The 16,345-nt window shown below is 34.7% G+C and overlaps 1 protein-coding gene across 5 annotated transcripts in view; it reads left to right on the top strand.

Annotated features, from left to right (window-relative positions):
• LOC146996626 (uncharacterized) overlaps positions 1-16,345 on the top strand; it is an 88,241-nt gene that overhangs the window by 38,197 nt on the left and 33,699 nt on the right. For 3 of the 5 annotated variants that reach the window (XM_085821322.1, XM_085821321.1, XM_085821324.1), the window contains one exon: positions 14,402-14,767. In XM_085821322.1, the coding sequence (XP_085677448.1) occupies positions 14,581-14,767 (187 nt within the window). In that variant the 5' untranslated portion in view covers positions 14,402-14,580. Of the gene's footprint in view, positions 1-2,293; positions 2,511-9,034; positions 9,192-14,401; positions 14,768-16,345 lie in introns of those variants that run through there. The other 2 variants (XM_085821320.1, XM_085821323.1) reach the window with 2 other exon arrangements.

The raw sequence follows: 16,345 nt of genomic DNA, 5'->3' as shown, positions 1-16,345 counted from the left end.
TTAAAACTAATATAGGATAAGGAGATTAGCATACAGCCAAAAAAATAACATAGAAATTTCATTTTAAACAATTCCTTTTATACTCTAAAAAAATCTGGAAGATTTCTTTGAAAAATGAGGGTCTTAAAAAACTAAACATGGCTGAAATATATGGACTGGTTTGTGTTGAGCTACCATCTACTATAAATAAAGAAGGTTCAGAGTAACTTAGAGTAACCTATAAATCCTTTTTCATTCAATTTTTTGTGCGTACAGAAGGAAATGTTTAGGTGTGTCCAGAGCGGACACACTGTGCCGCAAGCGGTTAAACCACTATTAAATTGTTGATAATTCCGCAGCTTGTATGCAGATTATCTAAAGGCATAAAAACCTTAATCGGAAGAACAACATAATACAACCATTTTTAAAGCAAAAAAGGCGCAATTTGCCAAATATAAGAATAAAAAACCTGAGCTCACGGAGCCGATACAAAATTTCAAAGTTCTGAGTGCGAGATACATACATACGTACTTACAGACGTCAAGTAAAAAGTCTCTTTTAAATCCATTTTAAATCAATTTCGTTATTCGTATGGGGAGTCTTTTATTCTGTCATTACGTACAGATGTGACGCAAAAACATCGTTAAAGTGCATTCGATAGCGGTCAAAATGGGTATTTTCGTTGAACTATGACACCCGGAATTTTTTGCAATTACAATACTTCTTTACTTCGTACAAGGAAGTAAAACTTGATGTGGGCACAACATAGCTTCCTTGCGAGGTCTGTTATACAAAACACATTTTATTCGGCACTTAGTTACAACTTATTTCCTCGAATTTCACTACAGCTGTATTTCTCATTTAATCAATTCAGTTCTCACTTCGTGGCAAGCCAAAAATACATAAAACCTCAAAACATCTTCATTAAAAATTGTAACAGATAAAGAAAGAGATAAAAACAGATCAAGAAACAATTTTAAGAATTAAAAATTACAGTTTGTGTGCAAAAACAAGCTATTCGGCCAACAGATACGAAGACAAAATTTACGGTACACAATATCGCAAGTTAGCGTACGGTCCTACTCGGCAAAAAGACTGAAGTTGATGAACCAACTGACTTAATTCACTATTCTACTAAGATTTTCAAATGTAAACAACCTAGATGCCGATTTCAAATTTTTTTTCATCAATTCTTAATGTTTAGGATATCAGACTAAGCTGCATTCGTCGGATATCGTATGCTTTCGCATTGCCCACCAGCCGGCCGAGCGGTAAAGACGCTGAACACTGACAGTTCGGTCCGAGGTTCGAATCCCGCGAACGGGCTGGCTGCATGGGCGTTTTCGTGGTTTTCCCCCTATGTAACGTGCATACGAGCCAGTTTCCTTAAAAAGTCCTCCACGAAGGCACCCCTCTCTTTAGGCAGATAGCCCTCGTGTGCTTTGCCATAATAAAATAATCCAATCCAATCGTATGCTTTCGCGTATTTGTTATCTCCATATTTTTTAAAAAACTATCAAAGTGCTGGCGGGGAGAGGGCAAAAAGTATATTCAATCAATTAAATTTTTATATTCCAAACTGCTATGGCTTTTTTCTCTCAATTAAATTTAAGATATGTCTTTTAATGAATGTATTAAATAAATGCAATGAACCAATTAAAAAATTCTAATTATACAAATATCTTAATATTTGGAACTTAAATATCTTAATATTTGGAACTGAACTTGTAATTTTAATCCTTCATATATTTATATTATATATTTTAAGATAAGAAAGTTTCTGAAGGTGTTGGTGTATTTAATTATAGCAAAGCACACTAGGGCTATCTGCCTAAGGGGAGCGATGCCTTCGTGGAGGACTTTCTAAGGGAAAATGGCTCGTATACACGTTACACATGGGGAAAACCACGAAAACACCCATGCAGCCAGCCCGTTCGCGGAATTCGAACCTTGGACCGAACTACCAGTGTTCAGCGGCTTTACCGCTCGGCCGCTAGTGGGCCGAAAGTTTCTGAAATATACAGAGATAATTTTAAGTAGTATCAATGTCTTAAGCAAGGGCCGGAGACATCCAGAACTCTTTACTTTGAGTTTTCCAGCATTGCTATTGAGCGAGACAAAGAAAATGTGCTGAATAGTACGCCTTTAACTTTTCCGAAATAACCAAACTTTCCCACACGAAAAAAATCATTAAGATATGATCATCCCTATCAGGGTAGTACGTCTAAATGGCATGAGGCGGCTCTGTACTCGATCCTATTATACAAGGGATGCCGGAAGTGACGTCAGGTAAAAAAGCAATGGACCGGCTATGGCTGCAATTGGTCTACGGATGTAGTCATCAGCCGTTGAACTTTCTCACGTATTCGAACGTGAAATTTGAACTTATTGCTTGCGCTGTAGTTTGTGGTCGTTTGTCATAACTTTTCGATAATTTTTATTCATATAGGAAAACTTGCGTTCATACTTATCGCTGAAATCCGGTACATATCTTCTCTACTGTACGTTGATACTGCTCGGAAATGTTAATGGTAAGTGCAATCAAATATTTTACACTGATACAGCAGAAAAAATTCACGAATGAACTTCATTCTTTCATTCAATGCACACAGTCCTTTAAAATTACGCGAGGAAACTGCATTGCCATTGCTAGTCAAAATTTTACGCGAAGTTTTGCATGAAATATTAGCTGCTTTATTACAGCCGGCAAGGGAAAATATTCAGTTTCATGCTAACATGGAATTAAAACTTGGATTTTGTGTACTTTAGCTACACATGTTTGACAACATTTTAAAGATAAAAGTCGTTTAAGGAAATCATCAAAAATTTAATTATTAATTTAATAAAAATTAATAATTAAATATTAATTTATTTCTTTAATAAAAATTAGACCACCGGCTGGGTTTGACTGCAGACAAATTTTCTGTAATTGGAAATTTTGTCAGAAATACATATGAGAAAAATAATCGATTTTTATCCCGTAATATTATGTCTATATTTTCTTTGATATTTTGTTTAAGTATAAATATCGGTACTGTTTTCTTGCTTATTAGAGCGCGAAACATATATTTTAATTCTGAATAGTAATATTTACCTTTCATGAAATCTGTAAGAACTTCAATTAGTTAAATAAATTATAAGAGTTACATAAATTATTTACATTTTGAATTCTTTAATATTTTAATAAATCCTTCTCATTTCTCAATTTCATATTCGAATATATATGTTACCGTGAAAGACCGAAATCGGGAAAATGTCGACTTTCACCGGTGAATGTCAACATTCACATAGTCTCTTGGTGTATGTCCGAAATATTTTCCAAATACTCTTATTTCTGACTTACACCGGTCAGTGTCGACATTCATCATGTACTAATGGTGAATGTTGAACATATAACAATATTATATTTTCTTCTCCGTAATTCACTCGCGAATAAACGCACTTGAAACTTGAAATAAGAACTTAAGAACATGAGAACCTAAAACGCACAATACATTCAAAAGGAGAAAGGAAAATAATAGAAGTTAAAAACTTACTTAATTATACAGTACGCTCTAAATGAGAAGATAAAATAACAGTCATAAAAAACTTACTAAATTATGTGATTCAAATCTTATTTATTGCAACAACTTAAATTATTATGGCACTTTATGACCTCTCTTTTCGACTTACACCAGAGCATATCTGTGATTGTCGACATACACCGGTGAGGGTCCGAATATACAAGAATGTAGTGCAATATTCGATCTTTCACCAACGTATTTTTATTAAATTCCGTTTTTTTTTTTTTTTTACAGAAGATTTTAGTTCTCGTTCTGACAAACTAAAAAAAAATTAGATCTTAATGCAAAATAGGGATATTTCCAGATATTATATAGAATATGCAATGTACAACAGGCACTATTAAAACAAATACTAAAATAGAAAGACATTTTTAGTTCTGACAAAAATTACGCTGCAGTGAGTCCTATTACATCTATAACGGGGGGGGGATTCTATGTATAAATCATTACAGAAAACTACGCAATTCTTTAGAGCAAATGTAAAACCCTAAAATTTCAGTTTTATTAAAGTGCCGAACAGAAAATGTGATCTAACACCTTTATTCACATTGCATAGCTCTATCTCAATGCATTTAAAGGCAATACCACGACATTTTAATCGTATTGTCTTGTTTTAGATTTCCTCCTTCCCTGGACTGCTCGTCTTATAAATCAGTATATATGTTACCGTGAAAGACGGAAATTGGAGAATGTCGACTTTCACCGGAGAATGTTAACATTCACATGTATTGTTTGCACCGGTTTTCAATGATATTAATCGTTTGGGCGCTGGTAAATAGATTTATTTTTCATATTACGTTTGAGCCCACTAGCGGCGGAGCGGTAAAGTCGCTGAACACTGGTAGTTCGGTCCGAGGTTCGAGTCCCGCGAACGGGCTGGCTGCATGGGTGTTTTCGTGGTTTTCCCCATGTGTAACGTGTATACGAGCCAGTTTCCCTTAGAAAGTCCTCCACGAAGGCATGCATCCCCTTAGGCAGATAGCCCTAGTGTGCTTTGCCATAATCTCAATAAACCAAAACCAAACCAAACCATATTACGTTTGACAACTTTTGCAAAAAGTGAGGCTTACTAAATTTCATATCGATTTACACTTCTGCACCTCATTACTAGAAGTAAAATCAAAGGTACGTCTTGAAATAATTATTTTATAACCACGGCAACTGCTTTGAATTTTAAATACGAAAGCCCATATGGCTGTCAGTCTGTTGCTGGTTTTGCGTGGATAATAGGTTTTTGATAAAGGTATTCAAAATAATTTTAAGTAACATCTCTTTTCCTTTTTTTCCAGCTGTAGTTTTGATTTAACAATAGAAGCATATTAAAATGATAATTGAATTTATATGCTTTGTGATACTGCTTTTCTTATATTAAACCCAGCAGTTATTATTAGCCTAAATTAAAAAAATCTTATGTGTACTCTACATGACTTCCTTGTACAGAATATTAAATTATACGCATATTTTCTTGCATTTCATTTAAGCTCATCGGATTGAATTAAATCTACTTCGTCGACAGCGCATAAGATGCAATAGAATAAATGCAATCTTTAAATTCGCTATATTTGTTTAGCATAGCGACACTCTTGCGCTAGGTTTACTTATCAGCGTTACATTTCGTTCATAATATAACTCAGAGTGCACAAAATTTACATTATTTGAAGAATTATTTAATCGTTTCCACATGTTCTATTCAGATACCCTAATAAATCTAGAGCGATGTATAAAAGAAATCAAGCAAACAAAACAAAAAAGAAACAGTTTTTCACAGATGATTCAGTATTTCTCATTCAATGAATTCAGTTCTCACTTCGCGACAGGGCCAAAATACATAAAACCTCAAAATATCTGTATTAAAAAATACGAAGTAAATTTTCTACACTTATTTCCTCGAAAAATTCCAGAAAGGATTAAGCATGATTTAATTCGCAATAATAAATGAAGATGTTATCTTTGTTGTTGCGAAGCTTAGTCTCTCTAGGCAGGCAAGAAATCTACTATTCTGCTATTTCAAATGTAAACAAATTTGTCCGCCATGTTATTTTAAAATTGGGGTTAACCGCTTTTAAATAGCTTTTCAATTGTTGATAATTCTACAAATATTGCTCGCAGATTTCCTAAAGGCATAAAAACCTTTAGCAATAATTCAATCATTTTTAAAGCAAAAAATGCACAATTTACAAACATAATAAGAGTAAAGAAACTGAGATCACTGAGCCGGGTAACAGAGTGGATATTATATATATATGAATATGTTTATGTACGTTTGATACGGCCGATTGTAACCAAAATACGAGGCGCGCATCTACATGTTATAGCAGTTCTATATACAAAATTTCAACGTTCTGAGGCTACTCGTTTTTGAGTTATGCGAGATAGATACGTACGTACTGGTACGTAGAGACACCACGAAAAATTCTCTTCAGAATTCATTTTAAAGCAGTTTTATAATTTTTTTTGGAGGAAAAGAGTCTTTTATTCTGTCCTTACGTACAGATGTCACGCAAAAACATCGTTAAATTGCATTCGATAGCGGTCAAAATGGATATTTTCGTTGAAATATGCTGCCTGAAACTTTTCGGGATTACAATATTTCCTTTTTACTTCGTACAAGAAAGTAAAAAGTAGTAATTAACAATATTATGTATTGTCAGCAATATTTTTTGAAAAATCAGCACGTGAGACAAACCGTATATTTATAAAATAGTTACATATGTATCTCTCGATAAACTGACGTTGCTTTATAAAAGAGAATTTTAAGTACCCTGAAAAATATGGGAAGTTTCAACATATTTTTCTAATGTGTAAGCCAACTGATCGTTATTTTACTTTTATTATTGTGCGGAGAAGAGACTACTGTGAATAAATGCTGTGATAAATGTGTATGGTTATTATTTTTTAAATTGACCAGTTCCAATATGGCACGTTAAATTACAATTAAACCTATAAAAATTTATATCTAAAACTACCAAAAATGACTTACTATTATATTTCTAAACATTTTTGTATTTCTAAAAATTTCTGGAACAATCGACAATAAAGTACCCCTTTAAATAGAATTTTTAGACTTTATTTATGTACTTAGACACCAAATTTTACTGGAAATAGAATAAAACGAGCGTTAGTTTCAGAACAAACTATCACTTCCAAACGATTCTATAAAATATATGTATACAGGTATATATGTATGTATAATGTAATATAGAGCAAAAGAGACAAGGTTACAGCTAATTCATACAAAAAGGTATTTCACGAAGTCACCGAGTCTATTCTTTTTAATATAACATCTTCAGAATGCAAATTTATCAGATAGAATTTAAACTGCAGTTTCCGGATTAAATTAAGATTTAATTTGGGTAGTCTTTGAAAATGAGTGTAATTTAAAAAAAAAAAAAAAAAAAAATATTTGACTGTTGTTTAGTTGTATCACCAAAAGCTGCGGTTAATTTTGTTAGCACAAGAGCGCACAATTACTTTAGATTAAATAAAAATCTTTTATTTAAACCCTTATTAGACTCTGTAATTACTTTCAGACATAACGATAATATGCTTCAGGTCTGTTAGGGATTTTAGGGTTACTTAACTTTTACCAGGTAAAAGGACATACCATGTATGGATTAATATTTAGAGGAAAATAACACTTACTTTATAATTAATCTGAACGTTTGATTACTTTTTATTACTTTCAGAGACATTTTAGTTGTGCCATTGACAAGGCATGTCGTGATTTTAACGTATTAATGTATGAACGGATAATGTGTTGGGATTTAGCTACTTGTAAAGAAATGTAACATACAGGCACATCGATTCAGTGGAACTGAATGAAAGGATAACGTAAAGCTTTTTACTTCCTTGTACGAAGTAAAAAGGAAGTATTGTAATTGCGGAAAGTTTCAGGCAGCATATTTCAACGAAAATATCCATTTTGGCCGCTATCGAATGCAATTAAACGATATATTTGAGTGACATCTGTACGTAAGGACAGAATAAAAGACTCTTTTCCCTCCAAAAAATTATAAAAACGCTTTAAAATGAATTCTGAAGAGAATTTTTCATGGCGTCTGTACGAACGTATGTACGTACGTACGTATCTCGCATAACACAAAAACGAGTAGCCTCAGAACGTTGAAATTTTGTATATAGGACTGCTATAACATGTAGATGTGCACCTCGTATTTTGGTTGCAATCGGCCGCACTAAACGAATATAAATATATTTATATATATATATTTCCACTCTGCTACCCGGCGCAGTGATCTAGGTTTCTTTACTCTTATATGTTTGTAAATTTTTTGCTTTAAAAATGATTGAATTATGTTGTTCTTATCTTTCGGTTAACATTTTTATGCCTTTAGTAAATCTGTATGCAATATTTTTAGAATTATGAACAATTTTAAAGTTGTTTAAGTGCCGCTAAGCCTAAGAATTTTTTTTATGGCGGCCATTGCTTGTTTACATTTGAAACAGCAGAATAGTGGATTTTTTGCCAATCTAGAGAAATTTAGCTTCGCAACAACGAAGATAACGCCTTCATTTATTGTTGCGAATTAAATCATGCTTAATCCTTTCCGGAATTTTTTCGAGGAAATAAGTTTTTAAGATTTACTTCGTAATTTTTAATACAGATATTTTGGCGTTTTTACGTATTTTTGCCTTGTCGCGAAGTGAGAACTGTGTTCATTGAATGAGAAATACTCAATCGTCTGTGAAAAACTGTTTCTTTTTTGTTTTATTTGCTTAATTTCTTTTATACATCATTCTAGCTTTATTATAGCATTTGAATAGAACATGTGGCAACGATTAGATAATTTTTCAAATAATGTCAATTTTGTGCATTCTGAGTTTAATATCAACGAAATATAATACTATTAAGTGAAGCTAGCGCCAGAGTGTCGCTATGGTAAACAAATACTAGAGTGCAATTATTCTATTGTGGTTTATGCGCTGTCAGCGAAGTAGATTTAATTCAATCCAATAAGTTTAAATGAAATGCAAGAAAAAATGCGTATAATTTAATATTCCGTACAAGGAAGTCATGTGGTGTACACATTAGATTTTTTATTAACTTTACACTAACACAAAACTTTAGTGTACTGCTGCACGTTTTTACCATTTTTAATAAAAAAATTGTATCTTGGAGTTTAAAAAGGAAGGTTTTAAAAGCAATGAATGGTTAAAAAAATTTTGGATTTCATTCTGTTTATTTTCGTGCGTTACTCTGTTTCAAATCATTGCGTGGCAAATTAAACGCATTTGGCAAATATATAAAAATACTCAAAATAAAGGTTATCTTGAAAAAATGAAGGCATGTTACATCCGAAAGTCATATCCTTTTTCTATTTTCATATTAAAAATGTTTACTTTTTCTTTCAATTTGCAAATTTGTTTTCGGGGATTGTACCGGCCAATTGTGTAAATATAAATTTTTAAATAGCGCTGCTTTTGTTTCATTATTGACAACTTTACACCCCTGAAATGTATAAATGTATGAAGGTGAAAGGACAGTCTGTGCCATCCAAAAAAGCGGCGACCTATGGAGAGGGATGCCTTCATGGAAAACATTCGAAGGGAAACCGGCTCGTTCGAACCCGGGCCAAACTACCAGTATTCAGCTTTACCGCTCGCCCGTTGGTCGGCAATGCTTAATATGAGGTAAGTTGTGTTCTAATTATCAGCTAGAATTTCCGATTTTTGAACAAGATTTTAAGATAAATAATTGCACCTAATTTATTTTCTGTTCATCGATAATTTACCACACTTTTTAGTTCATTGTTCATACGGCTATTCTGTTGCTAATGATAAGAATACAACATCTTGCCATGAATGCTTATTCTTATCAAGCAACATACTTTGCAGACAGTCACAACTTGTGGAGATTTTTGTAGCCGAGTTACATAAATATTCAACTTAACGCGGAGATTTCACAACAACGAACAGTGAAACATTTTGCGCTCTTAGGGAATAAAACACAATTCTGGTAGCAAAAGAAAAATTTTCATGTGTAGCAAACATACAAGCAACTCGCTTGATGTTTTAATTCATCTGTTCCTCAGAAGTGAGTAACGTAGGTATTATTTTCACGCTAAAAGAGTCACGAAACCCTTTGAGAACACAGGAATTTTTGTTCTGACATTTAGAAGATGTTGGCAAACACCTAACATTCTTTAGCAATTGAATGTATCAAGAATATGCGAATGAGTAGAAGTTGCCAACAGATAATTGCTTCAAAACCGAAAATATATGCATTTGTTTCATTAGACAACCAAATTAGAATATTATGAGCATAAGCTGGAATGAGTATTATACGTAATTGAAATTTAATCAGTTCCATTTTAAGTAAAATGTTGTCGCCAAATAGCCTGACCACATCTAAAGTTTCTCACTGGTTTGGTTTTGGTTTACTTCATTATGGCAAAGATCGAGGGCTATTTGGGAGGGGAGGGATGTCTTCGTGAAGGACGTTCTAAGAAAAACTGGCTCTTATATAAGGTACATAGGAGAAAAACCGCGAACACATGTAGGCAGACCGTTCAAGGGATTGGAACCTCGGTCCGAACTGTCAGTGTTCAGTAACTTTACTGGTCGCCCGCTAGTGTGGGCCAGTTTCTGATTGAATCAAATAAGTATGGAGCCATCGGCATGACTTCAAATCTGTATTTGTCGACAGGATTAACTCTAAAATACTTTTGCTTACATGATTTAGCTTTTGCTTACATGATTAAATACTCTGAAATACATTTATGGAAAGATCTGTGGAAAAGTTCAACAAGAAAAAATAATTTGCTGATTAATATTGAAATTACAGATAAAGTTTTAATCTATGATGACATTGATATGAATCAGATTATCACCGGACATGGTAGGTTTCCTCATTATTTAAAAAGATTTCATGTACAAGATAATGATCTATGTCCAAATTGTAATGTTTTGGGTGATGCCAAACACTTCGTGGTGGACTGCCGATTGACTGATTTTATTAGACGAAGTTTTTGTGATTTACATTTTGATTTATTGAATTTTGATTTTAAACATTTGAAATTATAAGCAAGAGAATTGATGGCCTTTATTAATGGCAATAGACATGCGATTGGGGTTTTTAACTAAGTTCATTTTATTTTCAATGTGTTTATTTTAGAATGTCTTTTCCGTAGTGTTTTGATGATATGTGTGACTGTATGTCATATTTTCGTTGTGTGTTTTATGTGTGTTTTCCTTCCTTATTTTATGCTATCATTTTTACTAATACAGTTTTCTTGATTTAGTTATTTTTGGTTTTCTTCTTTCCTGTTGTGTCGTTCATCCAGCCATTTAAAAAAAAATTAATAAATAAAAATAAAATTAAATTATATAGTCGTATGGCAACCTTGCTGGATGTATAATTATTATTTTCTTTAGTTGATTATACTAACATTTTTAGTTACTCGGAATGTGCTGTGAATGGGACGCCCCCTTTTTGGACCATAAGATCACTTTGTGATCAGGCGGGTTGGGGCGTTCTAGCAAAAACAAAAACAAAAAAGAAACTCTGAAATACATGAACTCTAATATACTTTTGCTTACATGATTTAGCAAGAGTTAGAGATTTCAGAAGTAAATTAGGAATGAAAAATAAATTACCGTTTAAATTAACCCATTTTGAGTGATTTTTTACAGTAAAAAAATTTTAATAACCGTAAGGCTGCGTTCAGACGGGGACGTAAAGGGCATAGAGGCATAGTCATAAGGGCATAAAATACAGGAGTTCCGTTCACAGCTGCGAGAACGGAGTGTAAGGCTTGGCCAACGAGAGAAGCTAAATTTGCGCATGCGTGGTTGTGTCTACAACTTTCCGGCGCTGTTCTCCTGCTCGACTGATTTCCCTCCTTCGCTCTGCTTGTTTTGTAACACCGAAATCTTCTGTAGAACACCGCTTCGTTTTAGCTTCGCTCTGATTGGTCGACGCTTATCCCAAACTCGGCGTAAAGTTGAAATCTTTGAACCCTATGCCACGAGCCCTAAACCAGATTTTGTGACGTAGCACAGACTGGTTGCCTTGGCAACGGAGCTCGGCTTTAACCACTTATGCCCTTTACGCCCCCGTCTGAACGAAGCTTAATGTGCAAGAACTATGTGCGTATCTACATAACCCAGGTTATGCAAAGCACTCTTTGTGCATTTTTATATTAGGTTAGGTTATTTAAATACGGCAAAGCCTCGAGGGCTATCTGCCTAAGGGGAGAGATGCCTTCGTGGAGGACTTTCTAAGGGAATCTAGCTCTTATACACGTTACACATGGGTAAAACCACGCGTAACGTGTATAAGAGCTGCAGCCAAGCAGCAACCATGCAGCCAGCCCGTTCGCGGAATTCGAACCTCGGACCGAACTACCAGTGTTCAGCGACTTTACCGCTCGGCCGCTGGTGGGCTCGTGTATTTTTAAGCATTCGGATTTCGAGAAAGCGCAAGAATATGCAGTTAGTTCTCAAGAAGTCTGACTGCATATGGAGCACTGACATTTCTCATTCTTTTGAGAACACAGGAGTTATATCATTTGTTATTACTCATTCTTTGAATTTTGTATTAATTTTTTAAATACAGATATAAGGAACTGTAATTATTAACGTTCTGCCCACAAGCGCTATAGTCGCTGAGCACTGGTAATTCGACCTGGGTTCGATTCTAGGCGAACGTGCTGGCTGCATGGGTGCATTCGTAGTTTTTTTCCATGTGTAACGTGTATACAAGTCAGTTTTCTTAGAAAGTTCTCCATGGAGGCATTCCTTAGCCTAGCGTGCTGTGCCAAATCAACCAAACCTATTAGCGGTTATCTTCTGTTCAGATGATGAAATAGCTCATTCAGCTTATACTTTCTGTCACATAAGCAAACAGTAGAGGTGTTAAAAATACTTTAAGAAACTCTTCAGAAGAATGAGTATTAATAGAATATGGCTACTGACGGCTTTAATTACTTTCTCAAAATACGGCTTACATTTCTAAGTGTTCTTTCCAGAATTCTAAAATGATCCTTCTCTCCCGAGTCATAACTCTTCTTAAAAAGACCTGGTTCTTATGCTGAGGGTGTGAATTAGGTGATGCTGTTCTTGTTATATAAGAGCTTCAGAAAGCTATTAATACTTCGAACTTCGGTTTCAGAAGGTCAATTATTATTTTTATTCTTTTGATTATTAAAAACCATTTTTGAAGTATTTCACCTTCAATCGCCTGCTGAAGGGGTATCAGAGACACCTATACCGACAATGTTAAATTGGCCATTTTCGATGTACCTTTTCTCAAAATCTGCTGTAGATACAAGCTTGAAATTTTTTCTGTAATTAAAGTATACCTATCTGATTATACTGAAATGGGCTTTGGAAGCATTTTGAATTTTAGAGTAAATTACAGAATATTTTGTTAGGCATAGTAGAATTTAGCACTTTTCTCACACAAAAAAATTAAAAAAATTTTTTTTCTAAGTTTATTACGAAAGCTCATTTAAGTAAATATTAGGAAACCTAATAAATAAGCCATAAAAAGTTTAGATACCTGTGAGCAGTAGTTCCTGAGAAAAGGTACATCGAGTATAATAAAATCACGTTTGGAGAAAAACGCGTTTTTATGTCAAAATCCTCATTGATCAAAGCAGTAGATGACAAATTAAAACTATATCTTTTACAGTTCTAATTTTCATAGAGATTAAAGAATGGTATTTTTAGAAAGATAAAAGTGTAGAGAATTTGAAAATGCAAAAACCCGAAATTACAATTTTTTTGAAGATTTTGGGGTTCCAACACCCCTGAAGCAAAAGGCAGAGCTTCTCAATGGAAACTAATCAAACCCCCCAAAACTTTACTTAACCTCTTCGTCGTCCATAACGCGTCTAGCGCGTTCATATGAAACTTCCGCAGGGCGGCCGTAACGCGCTACAAGCGTTCTTCTACATTTCAAAACTTTTAAACGTTTAAAACGATTTCTAAATGTTCACTTGTTTTAGTTTTTATTTTTGTTTGTTCTAATACCTCTTAGAGGGTAGTACTAATCAGGTATTCTATTTCTAATCGAATTGGCCCTGGGTTTTATGAATATTCGCGCCATTTTACATAAGATACAAGACAGTGAGAGATGGTTTCAACGTCTACTGAGCAGAAAAAGTGAAAAAAATGAAGTTGTGAATTGGAAAGACATGAAGGATATACGTTTGATGAGTACAGTCCATAATAACTCGATGATTGATGTTGGAACACGGAAAAGAACTGTAAAAAAAACCAATAATTGTAAAAGATTACAATAACAAAACAGGAGGAGTGGACCGCCTGGATCGGATGTTATCAAATTATCCTGCTGTTAGAAATAAGCAGAGATATTATATTCCATTAAGCTTTATTTCCTTATAATTTTACTTAATATTCATTGACATTCATCCACTACGAAAGCCGTGTATGGAAAAGTTATGATGTACAGAGAAAACAACATTACATGCTACGAAAAACAGACGGCCGCTGAGGGGGGGGGGCATTTTCGCGTACAGGAGAGGACGACGAAAGTGTTAAATCGCTGCACGGAAGTGCACTAATGATATTGCTATAAAATACCTAGGTAATCAAAATAAGCTTTGTAATCATTTAATTCAATTTTAATATTTTAATGAAGGAATTTACTGTTTTAAATATACTTAAAATCTATGGAAACTAAATAATATATTACTGCTATTTATTTTTAAACTAAATAATATTTAGGACCATTTTACTAAACTAAATAATATTTAGGACCATTTTCATAATTTTCGCATGTGACTAATACTAAATATGATGCGTATTTTTGTGAAAACTTAGTTTTATTTTAATTTTTCATTATTAATTAATTAATTATTCTTTTTGTTTTCTAGTACTACACTCCATTGAAATACGACGTTTATCCGTTCCCCGTTGGGTGCAGAATGGTACGGAGGACTATGTGGTCCTTGATTGCGATTACACTTACGACGAGAATGATTTAAGAATCGTTGTCAAGTGGTTCTTTGAAAACGATGTCAAGCCATTTTATACGTGGATTCCAGACCTGGAGATGAGACTCGTAGGGAGTGTTGTCGTCAATCGACCTGACCTCAGTTTTGAAGTTAATACCACCGATGCTTATTCAAGGTTCAGAGCGGTCAAACTAAAGCCATCCATTGAGTTCAGTGGCAAATATACTTGCCAGGTGTCTTCAATAGCTAACATGGATTCTAAAGAACAATTTATGACAGTATTCGGTAAGTTTTAGTTTGATAACATCACATTTCTACCACTTACATACAGGGGTTGGACAAAAATATGGAAACACCTTTAAAAAAACATGTTTCTTTGCTTAATATGGTGTAGGAAACCCGTTGGCATCCAAAACAGCTTGCAGTCTTCTCCGAATGGATAAATACAGTTCCTGTATGTTTGCCAAGGGAATATTATACCATTCTTCCTGCAAAACGGTGGCAAGTTCAGATAACGATGTTGGCGATGGATAACGAGAACGCACTTTCCGTTCCTATGTAGACCCCAAAGGTTCGATAATATTCAGGTCTGGTGACTGTGGTGGCCAGGGGAGATGGGACAACTCATCCTCGTGCTCAGAAATCCAGTCCTGGACAATGTGAGCTGTGTGAACAGGGGCTTTGTCGTCTTGGAAGACACCGTCACCATCGGGGAACAAAGTTTGTACCATGGGGTGAACTTAATCGGCCAAAATGTTCACATAAGTCTTGGCAGTCATGTGCCCTGACACAGTTATCATGGGGCTAGCAGAGAACCACGATATGCCTGTCCAAACCATAACAGAACCCCTGCCATGTTTCACTCTTGGCAACAAGCAGTCTGTATTATAGGCTGTATTGAGATGGCGTTCTCCAGACGTAAACTCGGCCAGAAGTGGGAAAGAATGTGAAAGAAGACTCGTCAGACCATATTACTCGCTTCCACTGCTCTATAGTCCAGGCTTTATGACTTAAACACCACCTTTTCCTGTTACGGGCATTAGCATCACTGATGAGCGGCTTTTCAATTGCAGCACGGCCAGCAATTCCCTGTTTATGAAGCTCCCTTCTAATTGTTTTGGTACTCACAGGGTTCGGTAACACAACATTCATTTCAGCAGTAACTTTTGCAGCTGTGGTCTTCTTATTTTTCGTCACAATTGCCCTTAATGATCGTCTGTCACGATCACTCAGGACACACTTTCGTCAGCGCTGTGATTTAGCAGATGATGTTTTTCCGCTTTTCAAATGTGCGGAATAAATCTTGGATACAGTACCTCTTGAAACACTAAACAACTCGGCTACCTTGCTTACGGAAGCACCTACCATACGTGCTCCAACAATATGCCCACGTTCGAAGTTTATTAACTCTGACATAATGCAATGACAACCTCACATAACAGTACTCCAACAACAACTGAACATTTACGAAGTTGTATAGGTGGCGTCAGTAGTCAAAAACGCCAGCGCCACCTACATATTTCATTAAAATCAATCTTTCGTTTCAAACATGCATTTCACAAGGTGTTTCCATATTTTTGTCCATCCAGAATGTCCAGAATTCATTAGTGGGCTATGTGGTTAAACAACTGTAAAAGAAAGAATTATCAAAGATCGTTGTAAAAGTCCAATGACAACACAACATAGGAGAGGGAGGAAAACACCTTTTATTGGAATTATAAGTTTCCATCATGCTCACCTTCGCAGACACGATAACGTCTTGTATACGATAGACTGTTGATAACAATGGCGAACGTAACATGCAGGAGCAATCGGTATAACTTCAGGCATATTCTAATATAAAGTATTCTTGAAAATACAAAC

Source organism: Stegodyphus dumicola, chromosome 7 (assembly GCF_044657685.1).
Source record: "Stegodyphus dumicola isolate Sdum_Otavi_A_Nest chromosome 7, ASM4465768v1".
Lineage (NCBI taxonomy): Eukaryota > Metazoa > Arthropoda > Arachnida > Araneae > Eresidae > Stegodyphus > Stegodyphus dumicola.
This window is presented reverse-complemented; position numbering and strand designations above follow the sequence as displayed.